General features: G+C 39.1%; 1 protein-coding gene across 2 annotated transcripts in view; it reads left to right on the top strand.

The window, feature by feature from the left end:
• Positions 1-26,357, top strand: part of SPOCK1 (sparc/osteonectin, cwcv and kazal-like domains proteoglycan (testican) 1) — a 959,407-nt gene that overhangs the window by 779,382 nt on the left and 153,668 nt on the right. For both annotated transcript variants that reach the window (XM_006866101.1, XM_006866100.1), the window contains exon 6: positions 2,436-2,550. In XM_006866101.1, the coding sequence (XP_006866163.1) occupies positions 2,436-2,550 (115 nt within the window). The remainder of the gene's footprint in view (positions 1-2,435; positions 2,551-26,357) is intronic.

Genomic DNA, 26,357 nt, shown 5'->3' with positions numbered 1-26,357 from the left:
AAAAACACCCACCTGCTGTTTTATAGAAGAAAGATGTGGCAGTCCACTTTCACAAAGATTTACAGGCTTGCTTACCCTCTGGGGATTTCTAACCTGTCCTATATATACAGTTGCTTTTAGTTGGAATTGACTAGACAGTAGTGGTTTCAGGTGGGTAAATTAGCTTCAGAAATTCTGTTGCTAAAATGTTTGAAGAGCACTAGTCTGAAAATTGAGGACTGTACCAGACAATTCACTCAGAGGTGGAGGCAGAGATTGTGTTATGTGAGAGGAAGCTCCTATTGAAACACAGCTCTTGAGTTAGCTTTCATCCATTTGGGCTGTCTGCAGGCCCCTCTATATCTGTGGGTTTCTTATGAGCTCCAGCCCTAGATACACACACACATACCCATCCCTCTTCCCCTGTAGTCCTCCCCCAATGCAGTCATGTCCTCATAGTCATAGGATGGCACTTTCTTTTTTTGCTTCATCAGTAAGTCAGTTGATGATGTGGCTAGACCATGACTTCTTTCTCTGCTACCACACTGAGCACATATTAAACTCTTAACAAATATGGATCAAATGGAGTTTTGCATCAAGAGGAAGCTAACATTCTGGGAACTTCTCAGCTTGCTCTCTCTCCCTCTCTGCTGGGGTAGCCAGGAACTGTCTAATGACAGTTGGAGTTATGCAAGAGTGACTCCAGTACATTTAGACCCAGGTCTAAAGCACTCTTTTCCTCAGTTTGTAATCAGTCTGGGGACTGAATTGCTGGTCCTCTCACAATGAGCCAGCATTCATCAGCACTCATGTGTGTTGCTTTGCAAACGCTAGTGGCCTTTTTCAAAGGTATGCATTTGTGTTTTCCAAGGGCAAGGACTGTATCTCCTCTTTTCTTTCTTATAAAAGATTCCCCAAGGTACCTGATAAGAGCTCCCTACACAGTGGGAGCTCAGGAAATCTTGCCTGTCTCCTCTTTCTTTGAACCTCCACAAGATACAAAGTGTGGTCCTGGGCCCATGGGCCTTTGCAGAGAACTGATCACACACAGGGCTTGATCTTGAGAATTTTCCAGGCAAAAAGGGAGCAGTAAAGCTGCATAATTAACCATCCATCAGGATGTCTGCTTTAAAGCCCCATCAACAGGGGCAGAGACATGTTGTGGGACCATTAAGCCCTGTCCCCCCCCCCCTTGAACATATATGTGTGTAATATATGTAAAAGCTTTTTATAATTGGTGTGGTCTCTTGCACTTATAAATAATATCCCTCTTCCCTGTTTGTATTTTTAAATCAATTGAGACCTAAGAGTAAAGAGCTGGTAAGAAGTGGCTGAACTACCTAACACCTTTGTTACTGATTAAGGCTTGATAAGAGAATGTGGCTAATGGGCTTCTAATACTGAAACCCAGGACTCCATAGAAGTCTCCAGACACAGGCCAGTTAAGACTACCTCAGGCATTAATCAGCAAGGGAAAGATCCTGAGTGAAACTTAGGTTTCAGACAATAAAAGAACAAACATTCAGTCTTTGGTCTTTCCCAAGGGGAAAATGGTTCAGTCTCATGTGTGCTATTCAAACTTAGTGACTAGATTGTTACTTTTCCTTGTCAGGAAGAGGGTATGAGACGGACAAGGAGTGCTGCAGTAGCAGAGCTCCCTCTGTTGTTGTTAAATGCCATCGAGTTAATTCCAACTCATAGGGACTCTATAGAGTGTTTCTGTGGCTTTAAGTTTTTTTGCTGGAGCAGAAAGCCTCATCTTTTTCCAGCAGAGTGACTGGTGGGCTTGAACAGTGGACCTTGTGGTTCACAGTACAGTGCTTATCGTATGGTTGTTGTTGTTAAGTGCTGTTATGTCAGTTCTGATTCATAGAAACCCTGTGTAAGGTTTCCAAGGAGTGGCTGGTGGATTTGAACTGTCACCTTGACGTTCAAATCAATTTTGCGGTCCAGTGCGTTGCGTAGTGGTTATGAATCGGGCTATGAACCGCAAGGTTGGCAGTTTGAAACTACCAGCTGTTCCATGGGAGAAAGATGAGGCTTTCTGCTCTTGTAAAGATTTATAGCCTCGGAAGCCCTATACAGGGTCGCTATGGGTCAGAATCAACTCCATGACACATAACAACAACAACACCTACAGATGAGGAAATGCAGGAAAGAGGTCTTCTATTTTGAAGTGGGAGGACTGTGTTTCAGTTGAGTTTATCATACATAACTATAAGCCTTCCAGTAGTTCTTCAGTGTTTTTAGAATGCATCCTCTGCCTTTGAGAGCATAATAAAAGGCCACTTCTTATCCAGTTATTATATAATTGAGACCTTGAACTGAGACTGACATCTCCCTTCTCTGACTTTGGTACCTGTAAGCCTGACTGTGGCCAGATGACCCCTGGCTACCTGGGGAAACGGAGTCTGTGTGGCTGTATATTTACTGCCTATTCTGTCTCTCTTTTGCAGTGCAAGTTGGAGTTCCATGCTTGTTCCACTGGCAAAAGCCTCACCACTCTCTGTGATGGGCCCTGTCCATGTCTCCCGGAACCTGAACCTCCAAAACACAAAGCTGAAAAGAACGGTGAGTGGAGATTTCGGGAGACTCCCTGAAGGAGGTGTGAAAGGATGAGGAAGGCTCATATATTCCAGAGCCATTCTGGGAAGGTGGGTTTGCTTGGCAAGGACTCCAGCTTATCTAGGGACTCTAAACTGAATTGCCTTCTGCAACTGTTAAAAGGAAAAAGAAGAGCTGACAGTCTTTGAAAATAATTCTATTAGACCATGATATGCACTAAGTTCTTTTACAAGTCAAATTGGCTATAGGGTGGGAGGGCAAGGTTTTCAGCATCTAAGACTAGGGTCTGCTCTGGGCTACATCTTGGTCTTCCTTGAACTCTAATCTCTCAAATCCTTTGAATTTCTCAAGGCCAAATTTCAAAACAGAGACTGCAGAGGTATCACAACATTGGAGAGTATTCTCCCCCCAAAGCGTTTCTTTATTAATATATTCTGCTTGGAATTCAGCACAGAGCGAGGGGACAGATGAAAGGAGCCTATCTCCCCAGGGGCAGTGGTTTCTCTGCCAAGGCCAAGAGGGACAGGAAAGGTTGGGCTTTTTGGATGTTTTCATGATGGAAAAAGTAATGTTGCCCTACTGGTCTCAGCACTTTCTGAACCTTCCTTAATGAGGCCTGGGATAGAAGTTTGAATTGCACTTTTGTGTAACTGGGACTTTCTCAGTTATAGCTGGCTAGTCTATGCAAAACTGCCACCTCTTTCTCTGTGTGTAGGAGTTCCTGACTGATGCAATGGGTTAGTGTTCAGGTCCTAACTGAAAGATCAATAGTGTCAATCTACCTAGAGGCATCTTGGAAGAAAGATCTGGCAATGTACCTCTAAAATATCAGCCATTGAACACCCTATGGAGCACAATTCTACTCTGGCACACATACAGTTGCCATGAGTCATAACTGATTCCATAGCAATTGTCCTTTGTGTGTGTATGTGTATGTATGCTTTTATCTTCTAAAGTTAGCAGCTGTTTGTAATGAAAGAGAATAAACAGGATGTGTGTTTATCCAGTCATCTCTTTCTAAATGGTGGTGGTGTTCTCATGACGAATAGATGATGTTTAAATCTAGATCACTCATGATGACTTCAGGAATATTGTGTTTAAAAGCTTTAAGGGAGTTTGAACTTAGGATGTGGAAGGACCTTGTAAATATAGAGCACTGATTAAAAAAAAAAAATCTTCAAAGATAATGCTTGATTGTAAAACTAGCTGATCTTACTGTATTTTGGCCTGATTCATTGACATTGTGACATAAAAAATGTTAATTAATATGCATACGCCTCCTTATAGTATGGTCCAAAAAATCAAACGTTAAAAACCGTGGTGCTAAGCGACTACAAAATTCAGAAAATGAACTCGAGTCAAAAGATTTCTTAAGAATCTTAGAAAGTTTCGACAACCTTTATTATTCCAGATTTTTTTCAAGATCACTTTTATTTGCTCTTCTCTTCTGCAACTGAGATCTGTGGCACAAATATGTTGATTCAACTGCTAACCTAAAGTTTGGTAGTTCTAACCCATTCAGTGGTATTGCAGAAGAAAAGATCTGTTGCTGTTAAGATTACTATTTAGAAAACCTTAAAGAGCAGTTCTACTCTGTAACATGTGAGGTTGCCACAAGTCAGAATCGACTCGATGGTAACTAACAACAACAATTCTGAGTTTAGGACACCAAACCAAGAAAGTCACCTTCATTAGTTTTGCTTGTATTGGCTCTAAACAAGAAGTGATCTCTTCTCAGAGGCCTCTAAATTTGCTAGGTTTCCAGGTTTGTCAATAATATGCTTACAGATCAATTTCCTTGTGACTCCTTTAGGAAATTGCAATCCTTATCATACCTGATTAAATGAGATTTACTCTTAATTATGGCATCTAGGAAGGGTCTTGAATGTATCATCTGTTTGTCCAATTCTTTTGTACAAATACTTAGAACAAATTCTTATGTAAATGACTGCATTGTGGTTAAAGTTAGAATGCAAGAAAAAAGGGTAGTTCCTGAATTCCAAAGTGTCAGTGAGAACAAGATTGCCGTTTAAAAATGTTTCATTTCAGTTTACAAAAGCACAGCTTACTAACTTAATAGTGAGAGAAAGATCAGGAAGAAAGAGAAAGTGCTTCATCTTCGACCTTCCAGAAAATAAAACATTCAAAGATAGTATCACCAATATTCTAAAACACATCATCAAAATTATAGCTCCCTCATCAGTTTCTGCAGTCTCATGTAATTAATTTTTGTGTCACTGGATCCTGGGTCAAAAGTTTGCTTTTATGAAGTTGTTTGCCTTTCTACTAAAACAATTTTGTAAATATCATCTCAGAACATGGTACTATTTGGCAATTTTTAAAGCACTATCAACTGGTGGCAGAAGTCCTGGTGTGGCACAGCAGGCTAATACACTGGTCTGCAAGGTCAGTTTGAACTACATGGCTAGCAGTTCAAACCTACCAGCTGCTCCCTGGAAACCCTAGACAGGGTTGCTATGAGTAGGCACTGACTCGACGGCACTTAACAACCTATCAGAATGTAGAACAGTAACACCATCACTTTATAAGCCTATAGCGATGAATGTATTACTTGAAGTGTCCATAGTTCAAATCTGGCACAGTTCTTTCCATGGGTCTTTGCGATTGTCTTTCTTTGTTAAAGACCCTCTAGACTATGACTTACAGCAGAATTTTTAAGTAACTAGGATAGGAAGCAGAAAGTACCTGGTGATGAAAATACTGAAAGACTAAAACACATAATGGTTAATTTATTATAGTATTCAATAATGTCTTAATGGGAGAAATAGAATCTCCTCTTAGTATAAAAACAGAAAAACACAAACAAAAATCAGTGACTGTCCAGTCATTTGCAACTAACAGTGACCCCACATGTCAGAGTAGGACAGTTCCTGGGGTTTTCAGTGACTGACATTTTGGAAGCAGAATATCAGGCCTTTCTTTCAAGATAGATTCAGTCTTTCTGTTAATAGCCGAATGCTTAACTGCTTGTCCTGCCCAGGTTCCTCTTAGGTATAATGCTTAACTATTACAGTGGGTTTGATTATTCCTTCCCAGGAGGATTGTTGTTGTTCTTATTAGGTGCCATCAAGTCAGTACTGACTCATAGCGATCCTGTGCATATCAGACTGAAACACTGCCCAGTACTGCACCAACCTCACAATTATTGCTACTTTAGTTGGGGGTCTTCCTCATTTTCTACAACCCTCCACTGTCCCAAATGTGAGATCCTTCTCTAGAAACTAGTCCCTCCTAACAGTATGTCCAAAGTATGAGAGAAAAAAGTCAGGCCATGCTGGCTTCCAAGGAGTATTCTGGCTATACTTCTTCCAACATAGATTGGTTTGTTCTTTTGACAGTCCTTGGTACTTTTAATATTCTCCTCCAACCCCATAACTCAAATGCATCAATTCTTCTACAGTCTTCCTTATTCAGTGTGCAACTTTCACATACATATGAGGTTATTGAAAATACCATGGCTTGGGTTGGACACACCTTAGCCTTCAAACTAACATCTTTGCTCTTCAATATTTCAGAGAGGTCTTGTGCAGAATATTTGCCTAATGCAATATGTCATTTGATTTCTTGACTGGTGCTTCCATGAGTGTTGATGGTTGATCCAAGAAAAATGAAGGCTTTGACAGTTTTAACCTTTTTCCCATTTATCATGATGTTTTTTATTGATTCTGTGGTACAACCCATATTGAAGACTGTAGTTTTTGATCTTCATCAGTAAATATTTTAGGTCCTATTTGCTTCTAGCAAACAAGATTGTATCATCTGCATATTGAAGTTTGTTAATAAGTCTTTCATCAATAAGAGCATGTTATAAACATTGGGAGCATTGATCAGTTCCCAAGATTTTCTACACAGTGATCCACTTTGTAATGAGAACATTAATGTAGTCACTTCCAGGTAAATTTTCAGTTCATTTTGTGATTTAGATTTTAATTCAGGTATTCTAGGATGTTTCCTCTTTCTCTTCTCTCTAACTTTCATCTAAATTCTAGGAAATAGGCATAGTTGAGTTATAGAATTGATGGGAGGTGATTCCTGGTGTTGTCTGTTCTTTTTCACATCCATAAACATATAGAATTCTTACAGTTTTCACTTGTCTGACCAGTAATATTCAAACTACTGCATCTGATGAGAGATCTCACCATGACTCTGCTCACAATCTCTCCAGAGGTCATAGTTGGTCCTCTTTCTTGTGTGTTTACCAGCCCTCTGACAGTCCATTCTTTGGTCCCCTTGAGGGGCATAGGTAATTGAGGATGCCTTTATCTGATTTTCTGATGTAAAGGACATCTGTGGTGAGAGTGAGTGCTATCCCAAACCATCTCTCCATTGAGATGTTTTAGAGCCATTTTCATCCTTATGCAGAAGACGTTTTTATGAATCTTCTTGCCTCAAATTTTGCTTATATGGGAGCAAAACACTGGTCTTCTTAGCTGCTAGGACTTGATAGCCCTTTAGATTTCAGAAGTGTCTCTTACCTGCCCAGGACCCAGATTTAGATGGAAGATGGGAGAAGTATGGTGAGCAGGACCTTTCCTGGGGACTCATCTGCCTCTCTACATTCTTCTCCTTTGAGAAATCTCAACCCTCAATATGAGTGTGAAGGGTTTGTGATGGTAGAGTTTAAGGATTCCTCTTTCTAATCTTATAGGTGCTTTGCTTCCTCCAGTTCCTGGTCTTTTGAGTTAGGGTATTCTTAACTTATAAATCGAAAATTTTGATTCCGAACTTATAAATAAAAAAATCATGTTATAAGTTTCAACAGTGTATTCTTTAAGTCAAAATTAAGGAGTCAACCTTATATTTTATTAGTGTCTTTTTTTTTTTTTAATGGAATCCCTCCTTTAATGTGTCCCTTGAAGATATGGTAGAGGGTGGGCTTATCCTGTGATACATCTGGATAATGCCTATCATTCCTCTAAATTACCTTATAACCTTGGCCAGTCGCTTACTAGCCTTATTTCTTACCTTTGCAATACCAGTTCAGTCTCAAGAGTACAAAGTTTTATTGTTACGCGCTATCAAGTCTGTTCCAACTCATAGTAACCTTATGCGCATAAGAATGAAAAACTGCACAATCCTGCACAATCCAAACAAGAGTTGCTAAGCTTGAGCCCACTGCTGCTGCCAATCCATTTCCATCTCGTTGGAGTCTTCCTCATTTTTGCTGACATTCTCCAAGCATCTTGTCCTTCTCCAAGGACCAAGCATGTTGTCCTTCTCCAGGGACTGGTCCCTCCTGTTATCATGTCTAAGTTTGAGAGATGAAATATTGACATCTGTATTCTAAGGAGCATTATGGTTGTACTTCTTCAAACACAAATTTGTTTGTTCTTCTAGAAGTCCATGGTACTTTTAATATTCTTCTCCAACATCCTAACTCAGATACATCAATTCTTTTGTGGTCTTCCTTATTGATTGTGCAGCTTTCACATGCACATGAAGCTATTGAAAATACCATGGCTTGGGTCAGACACACCTTAGTCCTCAAACTGATATCTTTGCACTTGAACACTTTGAAAATATTTTGTGCACTAGATTGACCTACTACAATGTGTCATTGGATTTCTTGACAGTTGCTTCCATAGTTGTTAATAGTGAATCCCAGAAAAATGAAGTCTTTGGAAACTTCAATCTTTTCTCCATTTATCATATTATTTCATGGTTCAGTGGTTTGAAGACATTTGTTTTCTTTACATTGTGGTGCAACCTCTACTGATCTTCTTCAGTAAGTATTTATATCCTCTTCACTTTCAGAAAGCAAGATTGTATCATCTGCATACTGCAGGTTGTTAATGAGTCTTCCTCAAACCCTGATGCCATTTTCCTTTTCACATAATCCAGATTCTTGGATTATTTGGTCAGTGTACAGAGGGAACAAATAGGGTGAAAGAATACAGCCCTGGCACACATCTTTCCTGTTTTAAACCATTCAATGTCCCATTGTTCTGCTCCAAATGCTGCCTCTTGGTCTTTGTAGAGGCGATACTGATTCTCCATAATGTTTTCCATGCCTTCTTATGACTCACACAGTTGAAAGCCTTTCCATAGTCAATAAAGCACAGGTAAATGTCTTTCAGCCAAGATCTCTGCTTTCATCCAAGAACCATAGTAACTGTATGCACAACAGAATGAGAAGCTGCCCAATCAGCAACGATAGTCCTTGTTTTATGTCTTTATCTGAATGCAGCTGGAACCTTTGGCAGTTCTCTGTCAGTGTACTGTTGTAGCCATTTTTGAATTATCTTCAGCAAAATTTTACTTGCCTGTGATATTAATGATATTGTCTGATGATGAGTTCCACATTCCATTGCATCACCTCTCTTTGAAATGGGCACAAGTATGGATCTCTTCCAATCAGTTGGCCAGAACTTCCAAATTTCCCTGCATAGATGTGTGAGTGCCTCAAGTGCTTCATGAGTTTGTTGAAAGATTTCTATTTGTATTCCATTGATTCCTGGACCCTTTTTCTTTGCTAATGCCTTCAGTGCACCTTGAATTTTTCAGTACCATTGGCTCTTGATCATATACTACCTCTTGAAGTAGTTAAGCATCAATTGTTTCTTTTTGGTACAGTGACTTTGTGTATCCCTTCCTTCTACTTTTGATGCTTTCTGCATCATTCAATATTTTGCCTGAAGCTTGATTTTTCTATCAGTTCTTTCAGCTTGAGGAATGCTGAGCATGTTCTTCCCTTTTATTTTCTATCTCCAGGCCTTTGCATATTTCATTATAATATTTGACTTTGTCTTCTTAAGTTAACCTTTGACATTTTATGTTCAGCTCTTTTACCTCCTCATTCCTTCCTTTTGCTTTAGTATCTCTAGGTTGGAGAGCAAGTTTCAGAGTGTCTCCTGATGTCCATTTTGGTCTTTTTCTTCTTTCTTGTCTTTTTAATGACTTTTTGCTTTCTTCCTGTATGATGTTCTTGATGTCATCCTACAACTTCTTCTGATCATCAGTCTTTAGTGTTTACTGTATCAAATCTGTTCTTCAGATGATCTCTAAATTCAAGTGGGATATGTTCAAGATCATATTTTGACTCTTGTGAACTTGTTTTAATTTTCTTCAGCTTCAGCCTGAACTTGCATATGAGCAAATTTATAGTATGTTCCATAGTCTGCCCAGGGCTTTGTTTTGTGTGATGAAATGGAGTTTTCCCACTGTCTCTTCCCACAAATGTAGCCAATTTGATTTCTGTGCATTCTATTTAGTGTGTCCATGTCTTTTATATCATTTAAAAATGGTATTTTCAATGAATAAATCTTTGTTTTTGTTCTTAGGTGCCATGGAGTCATTGCCAACTCATAGCGACACTATGCAAAACAGAACAAAACACTGCCCGGTCTTGGGCAAACCTCACAATTGTTGCCACACTTGAGTCCATTGATGCTGCCACTTTGCCAATCCATCTCGCTGGGGGTCTTCCTCTTTTTCTCTAACCCTTCACCTTACCAAACATGATATCCTTCTCCAGTGACTGGTCCCTCCTGACAATATGTCCGAAGTATGAGAGACGAAGTTTGGCCATCCTGGCCTCCAAGGAGCTCTCTGGCTGCACGTCTTTCAATACAGATCTGTTTGTTCTTTTGGCAGCCCATGATACTTTCAATATTCTCATCCAACACCATAACCTCAAATGTGTCAATTCTTCTACAATCTTCCTTAGTCATTGAATAGGGAAGAAAAATCATTGGCCTTCCAGAATTCTATCATGCAATCTCTACCATCATGTCTATCACCAAAGCCGTATCTTCCAACTGCTGATCCTTCCTCTTTGTTTTCAACCTTCACATTCTAGTCACCAGAAATTATCAATATATCTTGCATGCTTCATCCGTTTCAAAGTGAAGAAATTGGTTATTGTTGTTGTTAAGTGCTGTTGAGTCAGTTTTAACTCATAGTGACTCTGTGTAGGCTTACTGACAAGCAGTAGGTGAGCTTGAACTCCTCAACGTGTGGTTCCCAGTCCAGTGCTGATCCTACAGTGCCACACCAGTGGTCTTAAGATGTTGGTAGAATTCCTCAATTTCATCATCACTGGCTTTAGTGGCTTATGCATATTAATTGGTCTTCTCTGTAAATATATGGATAGTAGTACTCTATCACAGACAGCATTTGATTTCAAGATAGATCTGGAAATGTTCTTTTTAATAATGAATGTGACACAATTCCTCTTCAGTTTTCCATTGCAGGCATAGTAAGCCATATGATTGCTAGATTCAAATTGGCCAATACCAGTCCATTTCAGCTCACTAATGCCAAGGATATTGATTTTTATGTGTTCCATTACATTTTTAACAACTTCCAATTTTCCTAGATTCATACTTTTTACCTTTCGTGTTCTGATTGTTAATGGATGTTTGCAGCTATTTCTCCTAACTTTGCATTGTCCCTCGTCAGCAAATGATGATCCTGAAAACTTACACCATTTGTGTCACCATGGTCAACTCTACTTTGAGGAGGTAATTCTTCCTCAGTTACATTTTGAGTGCTTTCCAACCTGAGGGACTCATTTTCTGGCACCATATCTGGCAGTATCCTGTTGCTATTCATAATATTTTCATCTTTGGCACTATAATCTGACAGCATTCAGCTGCTTTTTTGTAAGGTTTTCAGTGGCTAAAGATTCAGAAGTTACCTGACTCTCTTTTTTCCTCATTTGTCTTGGTTTGGAAGCTCTGCTGAAAACCGTCCACCACATTAGATTTTGACAATGATGGTTTAGAAGTAAAATTCTTATATTTTGTGCAGAAGACCCCAGGCTTGATTCCCACCCCATGTACCTCAAGTATATCCATGGAAGGTTGAATGTTGCTTTGATGCTGAACATGCTTCAGTGGGTCTTCTGGACTAAGACTAGGAAGAAAGGCATGGTAATATGCTTCCAAAATATCAGCAATAAAAATGGTATGGATCACAGTGGTGAAATCTAGTGCTAATATAGTTACCATGGGCTAGTGGCTGACTCAGTGATAACTAGCAGCTAACAACCAACCATATCCGTAGCAAAAGAGTTTGACCATCAAGGGCCCTTGTTCAGCCTGCATTTATCAGAAGAGAAAGAAACATGCCTAAGGCCAGACAACAGTTAGAGGCAGAGTTGGGAATTGAACCGTGACTTTTGACTTGTGGTCTAGTGCTTTTGTTCCTACTGTATGTACAACCTCAGGCCACATTCAGTGGTGTTTTCAGACTGAAGATAGTGAAAAGTCTGTAGCTGAGTTTGAGGGGAGCTAGATTTGAGTTCTGAGGTTGAAATAACTTGCATGAATCTTGACGTGTCATCTATTATGTTGAAAGTGTCATTGTACTCTTTACAACGCACAGTGTTTGAATGGCATTCTACAGAATCACTCCTACCCTCTCCTGATATCTCTAAACCATCAGGAAGTGGAAACTGAGAAGATAAAGGACTATGTTTGCTTCTATAGGTTACAGTTCACTTTTTGAGAGGGGAAATGATATGAGTCTGTCTGAGCAATCTAGGAAATTCTGAAGAAGTCTGTGAACCTTTTATTGGCCGGTCATGTGCTGGGAGTTTGCTGCAGAGTGGGGGCATGTGTAAAGCAAGCAGGGGGGAAGGGTACTGCAAGTTTTTTTTTTCCAGCAGGGCATGCTAAAGAGAAAATAACAACTTTCCTCCAGCTGAGCTATTTGGAGCAGTAGAAAAATAGTCTAAAATGCTTTTCTTTTCTCAAATGGTGTTTTCAACCTGAGGGCTAGATTCTGGGGAAAAAAAGTCCTGGGTTGACAGACAATTGTCTAATTCCATTACTTATCACAAGTGGAGTTGGGGAAATGTGTTTAAATGGGAACAGGAGGCGGTGCAAAAGAGATGGGTAAGGAGTTCCTTCTTGCTGTAATGTCTCAATGGAAAAATCCTGAAAGAATCCTGCTGCCGAGGCTCCCAGCAAAATGGAGATTTATCTTTGCATCCAGGAAAGAACATTTTTCTTTTAATACCTATTGTATAACAGGGTGAAGGCCTCAGGCTTGCCAACTTACAATTTGTAAGTAGTTTATATTAACCTTTCCACACCCATTCAACTTCATTCACTTATTATTCAGTACTACATTATGGTCAGAAATTAAACATATAAAGGAACATTTAATTTTTAGGTCCTAGCTATTCTAAATGTCATGACCTTAAAAGGGGGCGGGTGGGGGGCAGCAGAGGCGGGGCGAATTGACAACTGCGACGAAGAAGGAAAACTCATTTGTCAAGACTTGGAAGTAACTGCTGACTTTGGCATTGAACTTAGTTCTTCTGTGAGTTCAGCCCTAAGAAAACAGACCAGGATTTCCTGCTCATCAGAATTCTGCTTCACAGTAACTAATAGGGGGATCTAAAGATTTGAAAGACAGAAGAGTAAATTGAGGCAGAGGTGGTCTGGGTCATAATTGGGTCCAGAGAAAGGGAGCAGACCTCTGTGCTTGCAGTTAATGCCTTTGATAGCTTACCCTATTACCCTATATGGCATCTTCCCCCCACTCTTTTCTTCTCTCTTTTTATAAAATTACAAATTAGCACACAGTCATCTAAATGTCATGACAGAAAGGCCTCATATTCTCAATTCTGTTAGTATTTTGTTACATATGCCTTCAGTTAATTTAAATACACTTATTCTAACTTATTTTAAATTTTTATCCACCCAAAATTGGGATCAGATTCTATACAGGAGTCTTGGTGTAGTGCTGTAGAATATGCATTGGACTGCTAAACCCACCAGCTGCTCCTTGGAAATCTTATACAGGGTTGCTATGAGTCAGACCAGATTCAACAGCACTTAACAACAGCAATCTCTTTTATATATCATAGATAAGTTATCATGTGAAATACATAGAACTCTTTATATGTCCATCTGTCTATATAGCCACTGATCATCTGTCAATTGCCTTGAATACTCCCTTGAATTCCATACTTAACTAGAGAACCACTACTCAGAATTTCTAAGGAGCAGTTGAAATCTACCAGCTTATCCATTGAAGAAAGACATTTTTTTTTCTCCTATAAAGATTTAACGTCTCAGAAATCAATACAGGGTCACTATGAGTTCAAATCGACTCAATGGCACACAACCACAGTCACCACTCAAGATTTCTACTTGAATGTTCTGTACGCATAAAAAAGTTAACATCCAAAATCAAACTTCTAATCATCCTCTGTAATCCATCCCTTCCCCTTGTAGTATTTGCTAATTTAACCACTAGTGGGCTCAGTGCTTCATTTGCTCATGTCAAAAAACTTCTCTCACTCACATACTACATCTCATCTGTCATCAAATCATGTTGGCTCTACTTTTAAATATATTTTTGAATGTATCTACTTATGACATACACTGTGACTAACTTGACTACAGCCCCACCCAAAACCCCATTGCCCTCTAGTCCATTCTGACTCACAGTGACCCTGTGGGGTGGCTTGTGAGTTTGAATTGTTGACCTTGTGGTTAGCAGCCCAACCAATGCCTAACTGACAACACCTCCTTTGTTACAACAAATGGGCACTTATCTTTTGCCTTGATAGTTTGAATAGCTTCTGTCCTGGTGTGGCACAGTAGGATAAACACTGGACTGCTAACCACAGGGTTGGCAGTTCAAACCCACCAGCACTCTCAGAAACCCTATACAGGATCACTATGAGACGGAAATGACTCAAAGGAACACAACAACAACAAGTGTTCATTGTAACTTCCCCTACATTCTCATTTGAGCATCACAGTCAAAGTGACTCTTTAAAGTGTAAGTCATATTTTATAACACCCTGTTCAAGACTCACCAATGACTTCTCATCTTGTTAAAAGATATAGTTAAAAATCCATTCACTGGTTGGGGTTGGCCTAAAAGATCTGGTCCTCTGATTATGTCTGTTCCCATTTTTGGTGCTATATACCTTACCTATACCCCAGGCTTGTAATGTTGTTTTTAGGTGCCATCAAGTCGGTAACGACTCATAGCGATCCTATGCACAACAGACTGAAACACTGCCCGATCCTGGGCCAACATCACAATTGTTGCCACACTTGAGCCCATTGATGCTGCCACTTTGCCAATCCATCTCACTGGAGAGCTTCCTCTTTTTCTCTGACCTTACCAAACATGTTATTCTTCTCCAGCAACTGGTCCTCCTTACAATATGTCCAAAGTATGAGAGACGAAGGTTGGCCATCCTGGCCTCCAAGGAGCACACTGGCTGCACTTCTTCCAACACAGATCTGTTGGCAGCCCATGGCACTCTCAATATTCTCCGTCAACACCATAACTCAAAGGCATCAATTCTTCTATGGTCTTCCTTACTCACTGTCCAGCTTTCGCATGCATATGAGGTTATTGAAAATACCATGGCTTGGGTCAGGCACACCTTAGTCCTGAAGCTGACATCTTTGCTCTTCAGCATTTCAAAAAGGTCTTGTGCAGTGGATCTGCCTAATGCAATATGTCATTTGATTTCTTGACTGCTGCTTCCTTGAGTGTTGACAGTTGATCCAAGAAGAATGAAGGCTTGTATAGGGTTCAAGCACCCATCATACTACTGCTTCAGGAATTTGCACTGCTATTTCTTCAGCCTGGATCACTGTTCCCCAGACATCTGTGTAGCTCACATCATTGGTCACTTCTTTAAATGTTTGTACAACTGATACCTTCTCAGGAATCCCTTCACAGCATTTCCTGTCCTTCCCAACTAAATTTTTCTCTGTAGTGTTGATTACCTTCTAACAAGTCAGATCATTTGCTTACTTCTGTTTTGTTTATTATCTATTTCCCAAAACTAGAATGGAAGTTTTGTAAGCGATTATGGTCTGGGTTCTGTTTAATTATTTATCAAATTAATGAATGAATCAGCTGCATTCTTTTTGAATGGCTGCCCATTTTATGAATAGACCATAATTTAAACCATTTACAATAGTTTAAATCTGATTTATTGTGATAAGAACTCTTCTGGATGAGGGGCTTCCTATGTATACTTTGCAAAGGACTTTATGGAGCCCTTGGATGGTGCATCTACTTAAGTGCTTGACTATTAGCCGAAAGATTGGTGGTTTGAACTTACCCATAGGCTCCTTGGAGAATGGTAATCTGCTTCCAAAGGTCACAGCCTTGAAACTCTCACATCTAGAGTCCCCATGGCAACAACAAGCACTTTGTATGTGTGCTATTTAATTCCTCTAACAACCAAATTGTGTCATCTCCATTGCTGATGAGAACATTTGAAATTTAGAGCAGTTCTGTGACTTGCTCAAGGCCATACAACTAATAAATGACACAACAGGGATTTAAAGTTGTTTCTAGAACCTGTCCTCTTATGGCCACACTATACTGTGTTCTTAACCCAAATTGAATGTCAATTGCAAGTGCAGGTTTCCTTTGGGAAAAGAAACACAGGCATACGCTATAAATTTTACCAGTGCTTTCGGAACTCAGAGGATACAGTCCTTCAGTGGTATCACAGCCCTCTCTGATGGGATATTTCCAAGGCAAGAGAATTAACATCCTCACTCATTTTCTTCTTTTTCTTTCTGCAAGCACATTCAGCTCTCTGAACTTTTTCCAAACACTGGCATGGGCTTATCATTCACCACCAAATTATGCCTTTTCATTAACCACAAGTTTCCAAAGCAGCTCCTTAAAGATAAAAATTCATTTGTAATCTGTCCTGAAGTTGACTGTTCTTCCGTTGCCTTGCTATCTATTGCTTTGAAAAGAAAAGACAGTAATACAATAAAAAATAATTGAGATTGTAATTGGGAAGAAGCAAGTGGCTACTACCCCACAAATCTAATAGCTTGGTAAAATCTCCTTCCTAGATCTAAATTGGAGTAGGATCCTGGGCCCTTGACAGGGTGGGAAGCAAAGGAAGGTAACACACCACTCTTGAATAGGTGGTGGAGTTGTGGTTATGAGTTGTAGAGTTGACTCTGGCTCATGGTGACTCCATGTGTGGAGAGTAGAATTCCATAGGATTTTCTAGGCCTTCCTAGGTGCTTCTGAGTGGGTTCAAACCACTAACTTTTCAGCTAGTAGATGAGTGCTTAACTTTTGGTGCCACTGAGGGACTCCTTTAGCAACAGTTGTTATTTTTGCTATTCTTGTTGTTGTTAAGTACTGTCAAGTTGATTCCGATCCATAGCAGCCCTGTATAAGAGTTTCCAAGGATTGACTGGTAGGTTTGAACAGTTAACCTTATGCTTTGCAATTCTGTGCTTATCCTACAGTGCCACATCAGGACTCCTTAATAATGATTGTTGTTAATATTGCTGAGTCAGTTCTGACTCATAGTGATCTTGTTTCTAAGGAGCAGCTGGTGGGGTTGAACCACCAACCTTGCATCAGCAGCCTCACACTTAACTCACTGTGTGACAAGGGCTCATTATGGTACTTATGGTTGCTGTTAAGTGCCGGCGAGTCGGTTCCAACTCACAGCGACCCTGTATAGGATTTCTAAGGTGTGACTAGTGAGTTTGAACCACCTACTTTGAGGGTCAACCCGATCTTACAGTCTAGTGCTTATCCTACAGCACCACACAAAGGCTCCCTGGCACATATGTTGTTGTTGTTAAATGCCACTGAGTCGGTTTGGACTCATAGCAACCCTGCACATATCCTTATGTTTAAAACACGTAACTGTTTTCTTCTTTATCATCATCATCATCATCACCATAATTTTTATAATGATGATGATTCTGCTTCAAAACCAAAAGTGGCAGTAATTAAACATGAAGGAGACAGGAATCTCAGTTTGATTATTTAACATGAGAAAAATACAGTGATGCCAGATAAAGCTCAAAATAGTGGTTAGTTGAATATATTAATACATATTCAAATCAGTTGGGACCATAGCCAAACCATACAAAACTTCCAAACTCTTCAATATGAAGAGACAAAAGGAGAATGATTTGTTTTCACATTAAGACAATATACTAAGGTGAAACCTTGTCTTGCTCTCCTAATCCCATAAAAGTAGACTCCATCACCCCACTTGCTTGAAAAGAAGGAATTTTGGTGCAAGAGAAGGCAGAGGTACTTTTCTTATACAGCAGGGGCTCTGCCTATGATTCTCGTTGTTTTAAGCCCTAGAATGATCTAAAAGGAGAAATCACTTTAGAACAGTTTGGGGGAAATTCTAGAAGGTGGAAACAGTAATACTCGGAACAGAGGCTACCATGGTGGTCTTCTGAACATGAAAACACCCACTTTCACATTTCCTAGTGATGCATAGCAGGTCTTTTTGGGGCAGGTGCTTCCTGCTTGACTAAATATTACTGTGTAAAAGGGTCTGTAAGCATGAAATGGATGCAGCCCTCCAGTTATCTCTCTGCTGATGGGATATAGGAACACTGTGATCTCGCTTGTTTCCTACCACCCCAGGCTAAAGAGTAGTAATTTATTTAAGTCTTCTTTACCTGACTACACTTTTACCTAGTTTGAATCTGCTGAACAGCTTTACCTCTATGTCATTTGTGGGTATAGATGAGGCTAACACCCAAGGAGAGTTTTCTGGGTCCCATCATAGCAAGTGGTAAGAGTTTTGCCCTAGCTTCAGAAAACACATAGGCAAGCAATGATGATGTTATGAAAGCAGATTTAGGAGATGAATGTCAAAGCCCAGAAAGTTTATGCCAACATGAGATTTGATGAAAATTCTGATCATATACTAGTGAACAAGACCAAGATATGCTTTTAAAAAGTTACTTGTTAAAAAGTACTTTAAATGAAAAATTGTACTCCAACAAATTTGAAAACCTACATGAAATAGACAATTTCCTTGAAAAATACTACCTACTTAAACTAAAACAAACAGAAGTACAAAATCTAAGCAAACTCATTATAAAATAAGAGAATGAAGATGTCATTCAAAAAAAAAAAAAAAAAAGGCCAAACAAACTGTCCATAAACAAAAGCCTTGGACCAGATGGCTACACTTGGAAATTCTACCACATTTTCAGAGAAGAGTTGACATCATTCTATTCAGTCTCTTTAAAAACAGAGAAGAGGAAGAAGTCCTATCAAACTCTTTTCAATAAAGTCAGCATAATACTGATACCTAAACCAGATAAAGACATCACAAAAAAACAAAATTGCAGTCTTACATCCTCATGAATATAGATGCAAAAATTTGCAACAAAATTCTAGCCAAAAGAATTTAGCAACATATCAAAAAAAATCATATACCATGCTCAAGTGTGATTCCTGCTAGGATTACAAGGGTGATGCAACATTAGAAAATCAATCTGTAATCCACCACATAAGTAAAACAAAGGAAAAGAACCATATGATCATATCAATTCCTGCATTTGATAAAATTCAGTACCCCTTTGTGATAAAGTCAGCAAAATAGAAATAGAATGAAAAATTTTCCTCATAATCAAAGGCTTATATTGAAAATGACCAGCCAACATAATACTCAATGCAAAGTGTTCCCCTTGAGAATGGGAACAAGACAAGGATACCCATAATCACCACTCTTATTCAGTATTGTACTGGAAGGTCTGTCCAAACAATAAGACAAGAGAAATAAAAAGTACCCAAATTGTAAAGGAAGAAGTAAAACTATCTCTATTTTCAAATTACATGCTCCTAAACATAAAAGCCCCACTCATCTGTCACTCTGTTGTACTGTGGTAGCTTTGTGTTGCTGTGATGCTGGAAGCTATGCTACCGATACTGATCTTGAAAGACATTTACTTATGCTTTATTGACTATGCAAAGGCATTCAACTGCATGAATCATAAAAATCTATAGATAACACAGAAAAGAGTGGGAATTCCAGAACATTTAATTGGGCTCATGTGGAATCTATACATAGATCAAAAGGTAATCATTTGAACAGAGAGAATACTGAGTGGTTGAAAATTAGGAAATGTATGGACCAGGGTTGTACTTTTTTAGTCTAGATGTTATGTAAATAATCTCAGAAACTGGACTGTATGAAGAAGAATGAGGCATCAGGCTCATTAACAACCTGTGATATGAAGATGACACAATAGTGCTTAAAGTGAAGAAAACTCAAAGCATTTACTGATGAAGATCAAAAACAACAGTCTTATAAATGTTTTTCTTGTATATGTGTTGTTGTTGTGGTTGTGGTGGTGGTGGTGGTTGTTAGATGTCAGTTCCCACTCATAGTGATCCTATGCAAAACAAAATGAAACATTACCTGGTCCTGCACCATCCACAGAATTGTTGTTACACTTGAGTCCACTGATGCTACCACACTGGCAATCTATCACATTGGGGACCGTTCTCCTTTTCACTGACATGCCACTTTATCAAACACGATGCCATCTCCAAGGATTGGTCTCTTCAGATAATGTCTGAGAGATGAAGTCTTGCCATCCTGACTTCTAAGGAGAATTCTGGCTGTACTTTTTCCACTTAACACACATCTGTTTGTTCTTCTGCTTGTCCACGGTCTTTTCAATATTCTTATCCAGTACCATAACTCACATTCATCAGTTAGTATATTGTCTTCCTTATTCATTGTCCAACTTTCACTTGCATATGAGGTAATTGAAAATACCATGTCTTGGGTCAGGTGCACCTTGGTCCTCAAACAGACATCTTTGCTCTTGAACGCTTTGAAGTCATATTGCATGGCGGATTTGCTGAATGCAATACATTGTTTGATTTCTTGGTTGTGCTTTCATGGGTGTTGATAGTAGATCCAAGCATAGGGAAATCTTTGACAACTTCAGTCTTTTCTCCATTTATCATGATGGTATTTATTGGTCCAGTTGTAAGGACTTTTGTTTTCTTTATACTTAGGTGCAACTCAAACTGAAGGCTATGATCTTTGATATTCATTAGTATGTTAAGTCCTTATTGTTTTCAGAGAACAAGGATGTGTCATCTGCATATCACAGGTTGCCAATGAGTTTTTCTCTAATTCCGATATCACATTCTTTGTCATGTAATCCAGCTTCTTGGATTATTTGCTCAGCCTACAGAGCAATACCATTGAAATAATACAACCTTGGCATTCACCTTTACTGAATTTAAACTATTCAGTGTCCCATTGTTCAGTTGGACAACTGCCTCTTGGTACATATTTCTCATGAACACAATTAAGTGTTCTGGAATACCTATTCTTTGTAACATTATCCACAGGTTGTCATGATCCACACAGTCTAAAACATTTGCTTAGTCAATAAAGCACAACTAAACATCTTTCTGGGATTCTCTGATTACAGCCAAGATCCATTTGATATCCCTCATTCCACATTCTCATCTAAACCCTGCTTGAACCTTTGGACGTTCTCTCTCAATGTATGGTTGCAACCATTTTTGAATGATCTTTACCAAAATTTTACTTGCATACAATATTAATGATACTGTCCAATGATTTGTACATTCTATTGGGTCACCTCTCTTTGGAATGGATACAAATATGGATCTCTTCCAATCCATTGGTAGATATCCATAGCTATTTTGGTAGCTGTCTTCCTAATGTCTTGGAATACATGAGTGAGTGCCTCCAGTGCTGCATCAATTTGTTGAAAGATTTCAATTTTCATTCAGTCATTTCTAAGAGGCTTGCTGTTTGCCAATGCCTTCAATGCACCTTGGACTTCTTCCTTCAATGCCATTGGCTTTTGATCATATGCAACCTTTTGAAATGGTAGCTGAACATTGACCATTTCTTTTGGTGTACAGTGACTGTGTATTCTTCCCATCTTCTTTCTATGTTTATTACATCATTCAATATTTGCTCATAGAATCCTTCAGTATTACAAACTGAGGCTTGGATTCTTTTCTTCAGTTCTTTCAGCTTGAGGAATGCTGAGCATATTCTTCCCTTTTTGTTTTCTAACTCCAAGTCTTTACATGTTTCATTCTAATACTTTGTCTTCTTGAGCTGCCCTTTGAAATTTTCTGTTCAACTCTTTTACTTCCTCCTTTCTTCCTTTTGCGTTAGCATCTCTATACTGGAGAGCAAGTTTCAGAATGTCACCTAACATCCATTTTGGTATTTTCCTTCTTTTTTTTTTGTCTCCATAATGACTTTTTGCTTTCTTCCTCTATGATGTTCTTGATGTCATTCTGCAAATCTTCTGTCATTAGTGTCTATCTAATGCATTAAATCTGTTCTTGAGATGATCTCTAAATTCAAGTGGGATATGTTCAAGATCATATTTTGGCTCACATGGAATTTTTTTTTTTTTTAAGCTTCAGCCTGAACTTGCATATGATTGCAATTGATGGTCTGTTCCACAGTCTGTCTCTGGCCTTATTTTGACTTATGATATGGAGCTTTTCCACTGTCTCTTCCTATTTGAAATCTGTTTATTCCATTTGGTGAAGTCCATGTGTATACTCATCTTTTATACTGTTTTTAAAAGTTATTTGCAATGAATAAATCGCTAGTCTTGCAAAATTCTATCATGTGATCTTTAGCATCATTTCTCTCACCAAGTCCATGCTTCTTCTTCTATGTCTCCAACCTTTGCATTCTAGTCACAAGTAATTAATGGTACAACTTCACTTAAAGTTTGATCAATTTCAAACTGAAAAATTTTGTATAATTCTTAAATTTCATCATCACTGACTTTAATGATTGGTGTGTAAATTTGAATGATAGTTGTATTAATTGGTCTTCCTTTTAGGACTATAGATATTATCTTGAAGTACAGCATTGTACTTCAATATGGATCTTGAAATGTTATTTTTGATGATGACTGTGATGACATTACTCTTCAATTAGTCATTCCTGGCATAATAAATGTCTGATTGTCAGATTCAGATGCCATTCAGTTCTGCTCATTGATACCTAAGATACTGATCTTTATGTGTTCCATTTCATTTGAAACAACCTTCAGTTTTCCTAGATTCATACTTTATACATTCTGTGTTCTTATTATTAATGAATGTTTATAGCTATTTCTCCTCATTTGGAATTGTGTTTCATCAGTAAATGAAGATCTCAGAAGTTTCACTCCATCTACATCATCATAGTCAACTTTCCTTTGAAGAAGCATCTGTTCCCCTGTCACATTTTGAGTGCCTTCACTTGAAGGGCTCATATTTTAGGACTAATATTGTGGTCCTATTCATGATGCTTTCATTTTACGGGACTATATCTGACAATAACACTCCTGGTGTGGTGCTGTAGGACCAGTATTTCACTGTGAACCACAATGTCAGCAGTTCAAACTCACCAGCTGCTCCTTGGAAACCATATACAGGGTTGCCATGAGTTGGAACCTACTCGACAGCACTTAATAACAAAAACATATCTGACAGTGTTCTGCTGCTACTTATAAGGTATTTGTTATCTAAACATTCCAAAGTAATCTGCTTCTGCTTCTTCCTAGTCTGTCTTAGTTTGGAAGCTCAACTGAATCTGTCCACCAAGGGTGATCCTGTTGATATTTAAAATACTGGTGGCATAGCTTCCAGAATCACAACAACATGTAAGTCACCACATTATCCCATGTATTACACCTCAATGTGAAGAAAACAAAAATCCTCACAACTTGACCAACAAACAACATCATGGGAAACAGAAAAAGATTAAAGTTGTGAAGATTTTATTTTACTTAGATTCACAGTGACTGCCCATGGAAGCAGCAGTCAAGGAACAAAATGATTTATTGCATCAGGTAAATCTGTTACAAAAGACATCTTTAAAGTATTAAAGAACAAATATATCATCTTGAGGATTAAAGGGGGCCTGACCCAAGCCATGGTATTTTCAATATGTAAGTTAGACAGTGAATAAGAAGACCAAAGAAGAATTGATGCGTTTGGATTACAATGTTGGTGAAGAATACTCAACATACCATGAACTGCCAGAAGTTCAAACAAATAAGTACAATCAAAATGCTCCTTAGAAGCCAGGATGACTAGACTTTGTCTCTCATTATTTGGACATTTTATCTGGAGGGACCAGTCTGTGGAGAAGGACACATGCTTAGTAAAGTAGAGGGTTAGCAAAAAAATAGGAATCTCCTCAGTCAGATGGATCGACACAGTACTGCAACAGTGAACTGAAACTTAGCAGCAATTAGCAGGATAGTATAGTCCAGGGCAGTGTTTTGTTCTGTTGTATATGGAATTTCTGTGAGTTGGAGCCCTCTCAGTGGCATCTAACAGCAACTGTTTTATGAAAGCAGATTGTCACAGCTGTTGGGTTTGACCTGCTTACTTTCTGTTAATAGCCTAGTACTTAACCACTGCATGACAAGGGCTCCTTCCATTAGCTTGTTGTTGTTGTTAGGTGCCATTGAATAGGTACCAACTCATAGTGACCCTTTGCACAACAGAACGAAACACTGCCCAGTCCTGGGCCAACCTCACAATTGTTGCCATGCTTGAGTCCATTGATGTTGCCACTTTGCCAATCCATCTCGCTGGGGTCTTCCTCTTTTTCTCTGACTATCCACCTTACTAAACATGATATCATCCCTCCTAACAATATGTCCGAAGTATGAGAGACGAAGTTTGACCATCCTGACCTCCAAGGAGCACTCTAGCTGCACTTCTTCCAACACAGATCTGTTGCTTCTTTTGGCAGCCCATGGTACTTTGAATATTCTCCTTCAACACCATAACTCAAAAGTATCAATTCTTCTACGGTCTTCTTTATTCACTGTTCAACTTTCACATGCATATGAGCTTATTGAAAATATCATGGTTTGGATGAGGCACAACTTAGTCCTCAAGCTTATATCTTTGTTCTTCAACATTTTAAAAAGGTCTTGAGCAGCAGATTTGCCAAATCTAATATGTCATTTGACTTCTTGACTGGTGCTTCCATGAGTGTTGATAGTTGATCCAAGAAGAATGAAGTCCTTGACAACTTCAATCTTTTCTCTGTTGATAAGAATGTTGTTTATTGGTCCAGTGGTGAGGATTTTTGTTTTATTAGCATTGAGATGCAATCCATACCAAAGGCTGTGCTCTTTGATCTTCATTAGTATTTTAAGTCCTCTTCACTTTCAGCAAGCAAGGTTGTATCATCTGCATATCACAGATTGTTAATGAGTCTTCCTCTAATTCTGATGTGTTTCTTCATATAACCCAGATTCTCGGATTATTTGCTCAACATACAGGCTTAGTAAGTATGGTGAAAGATTACACCCTGTTGCACACCTTTTTTAAATTTGAAACCATTCAGTGTTCCATTAGCTTTAAGCCACTGTAATTTAAGCTTTCTGTTATTTGTAGCTACATTTTCAAATAGACACACAGTACATCCGAATTTAAGCTCATCTGCTTATAGAGAGATGGGCAGGAGCTTCCAAGGAGTCAGGGAATCTAGGGTGTGGCGAGACTCAACATGACCTTATGAATATCACTCGGAGTGGAACTAGGTTTCAGGGCTTAGATTTGCTTGGAGCGGGAACATCTGGTTTGTACATTTAGTTGTTGCAATAATATGTGGCACCAACCATTCCTCCCCCAACCCTCTCTATTCCACTGGGGTCTGTAATTCATTGCAGTGACTACATAGAACTCAAAGACAATGGTCATTGTTTTGGGGTTTTTTAGGGAAGTTTTGAGGTTACAGGATCAGAAAATTCTCAGGGTGTAATTGTTCCTGTCATTTGCTGGTAAAATGCCCACAGGACGCACCACTCCACCTAAGACTCAGCCTGAAGGCACTTGGTTCTAGCTCTTGGATCAGCAAACCTAGCTCCCATACTTAAATGCCTGGAGGCACACCACTCTACAAGCAAGCTTCCTGCCCAAAGTCACTCAGCTTTACTTGTTTCATGGCCTGGGAATTCCACTGCATTGTCTTGTGTTCTGGCTCTTGGTTCCGTTGGTTCTGTTGTGGCTGCTCCTCTGCTACTCCTCTGTTATAACAGGTTTCTGTCCCTGGATTGAGGAGGTTCAATGTGCAAGGATCTCAGGGTCCAAAGGATGTGCTTCACTCTTGGCTCTTCTTCTTTGATGACAGTGAGACCCACTCTCCTGCTTTTTAGATGGCTTATTTTATACCCATGCTAGAGTTCCATTTTTTTCAGTTACAATGAACTCTGCTAACATCCACAGCTCAATCATGTTAGCCTATCAGTATTTTCTCCCACCTTCTCTTACCCAAATTCATCAGGACAGAAACATTGTTTGGTGGGAATTACAAACTGTGGTTAGAAGAAACATTAGATAATTCACGACACTACATTGTGTATCAAGTGTTCATCTTATTTAATGACTGCTGATCAGAAGGTTCATGGTACAAACCACTAAGGAATTTTGGATTAGAGTACATTGTGTTTGAAGGTAAGCATAATAGTTCTGCTGGAGAAGGCAGATATTCTGTGAAAGACATTTGTTGCTTCTAAGGGCTGTTGAATCAGTTCCAACTCATATCTACCCTATATTGAGTTTCTGAGGAGTGGCTGGTGGGTTTAAACCACTGACCCCGCAGTTAGCAGTACAATGCTCATTCTATAGCACCACACCAGGACTTCAATCTAGTGTTGTTATGTTTGAGCCTATTGCAGCTGCCACTGTGTCAACGTATCTCATTTGAGGGTCTTCCTGTTTTTCGCTGAGCCTCCACTTTACCAAGTGTGTGTACACAAAGCTTAAAACAGAAGATTCTCAATAAATATTTGTTGTTTAAAATTTTTGTATGAACCAAATGGGGCAAGGAATATGAGGGCAGTGATGGTGAAGGGCAGAAAACAATAGGGACACATAAAAAGGAGAAGGAATCCTGGTGTGGGGCTATACATAAGCACTGAACTGTTAACCACAAGGTCATCATTTCAAACCCACCAGATGCTCCTTGGAAACTCAATACAGGGTTTCTATGAATTAGAACCAACTAGACAACATCTCTTATA

This window comes from Chrysochloris asiatica, unplaced genomic scaffold, assembly GCF_000296735.1.
Source record: "Chrysochloris asiatica unplaced genomic scaffold, ChrAsi1.0 scaffold00087, whole genome shotgun sequence".
Classification (NCBI taxonomy): Eukaryota; Metazoa; Chordata; class Mammalia; order Afrosoricida; family Chrysochloridae; genus Chrysochloris; species Chrysochloris asiatica.
The sequence above is the reverse complement of the archived record's forward strand: the minus strand, read 5'-3'. Positions and strand labels throughout refer to the sequence as shown.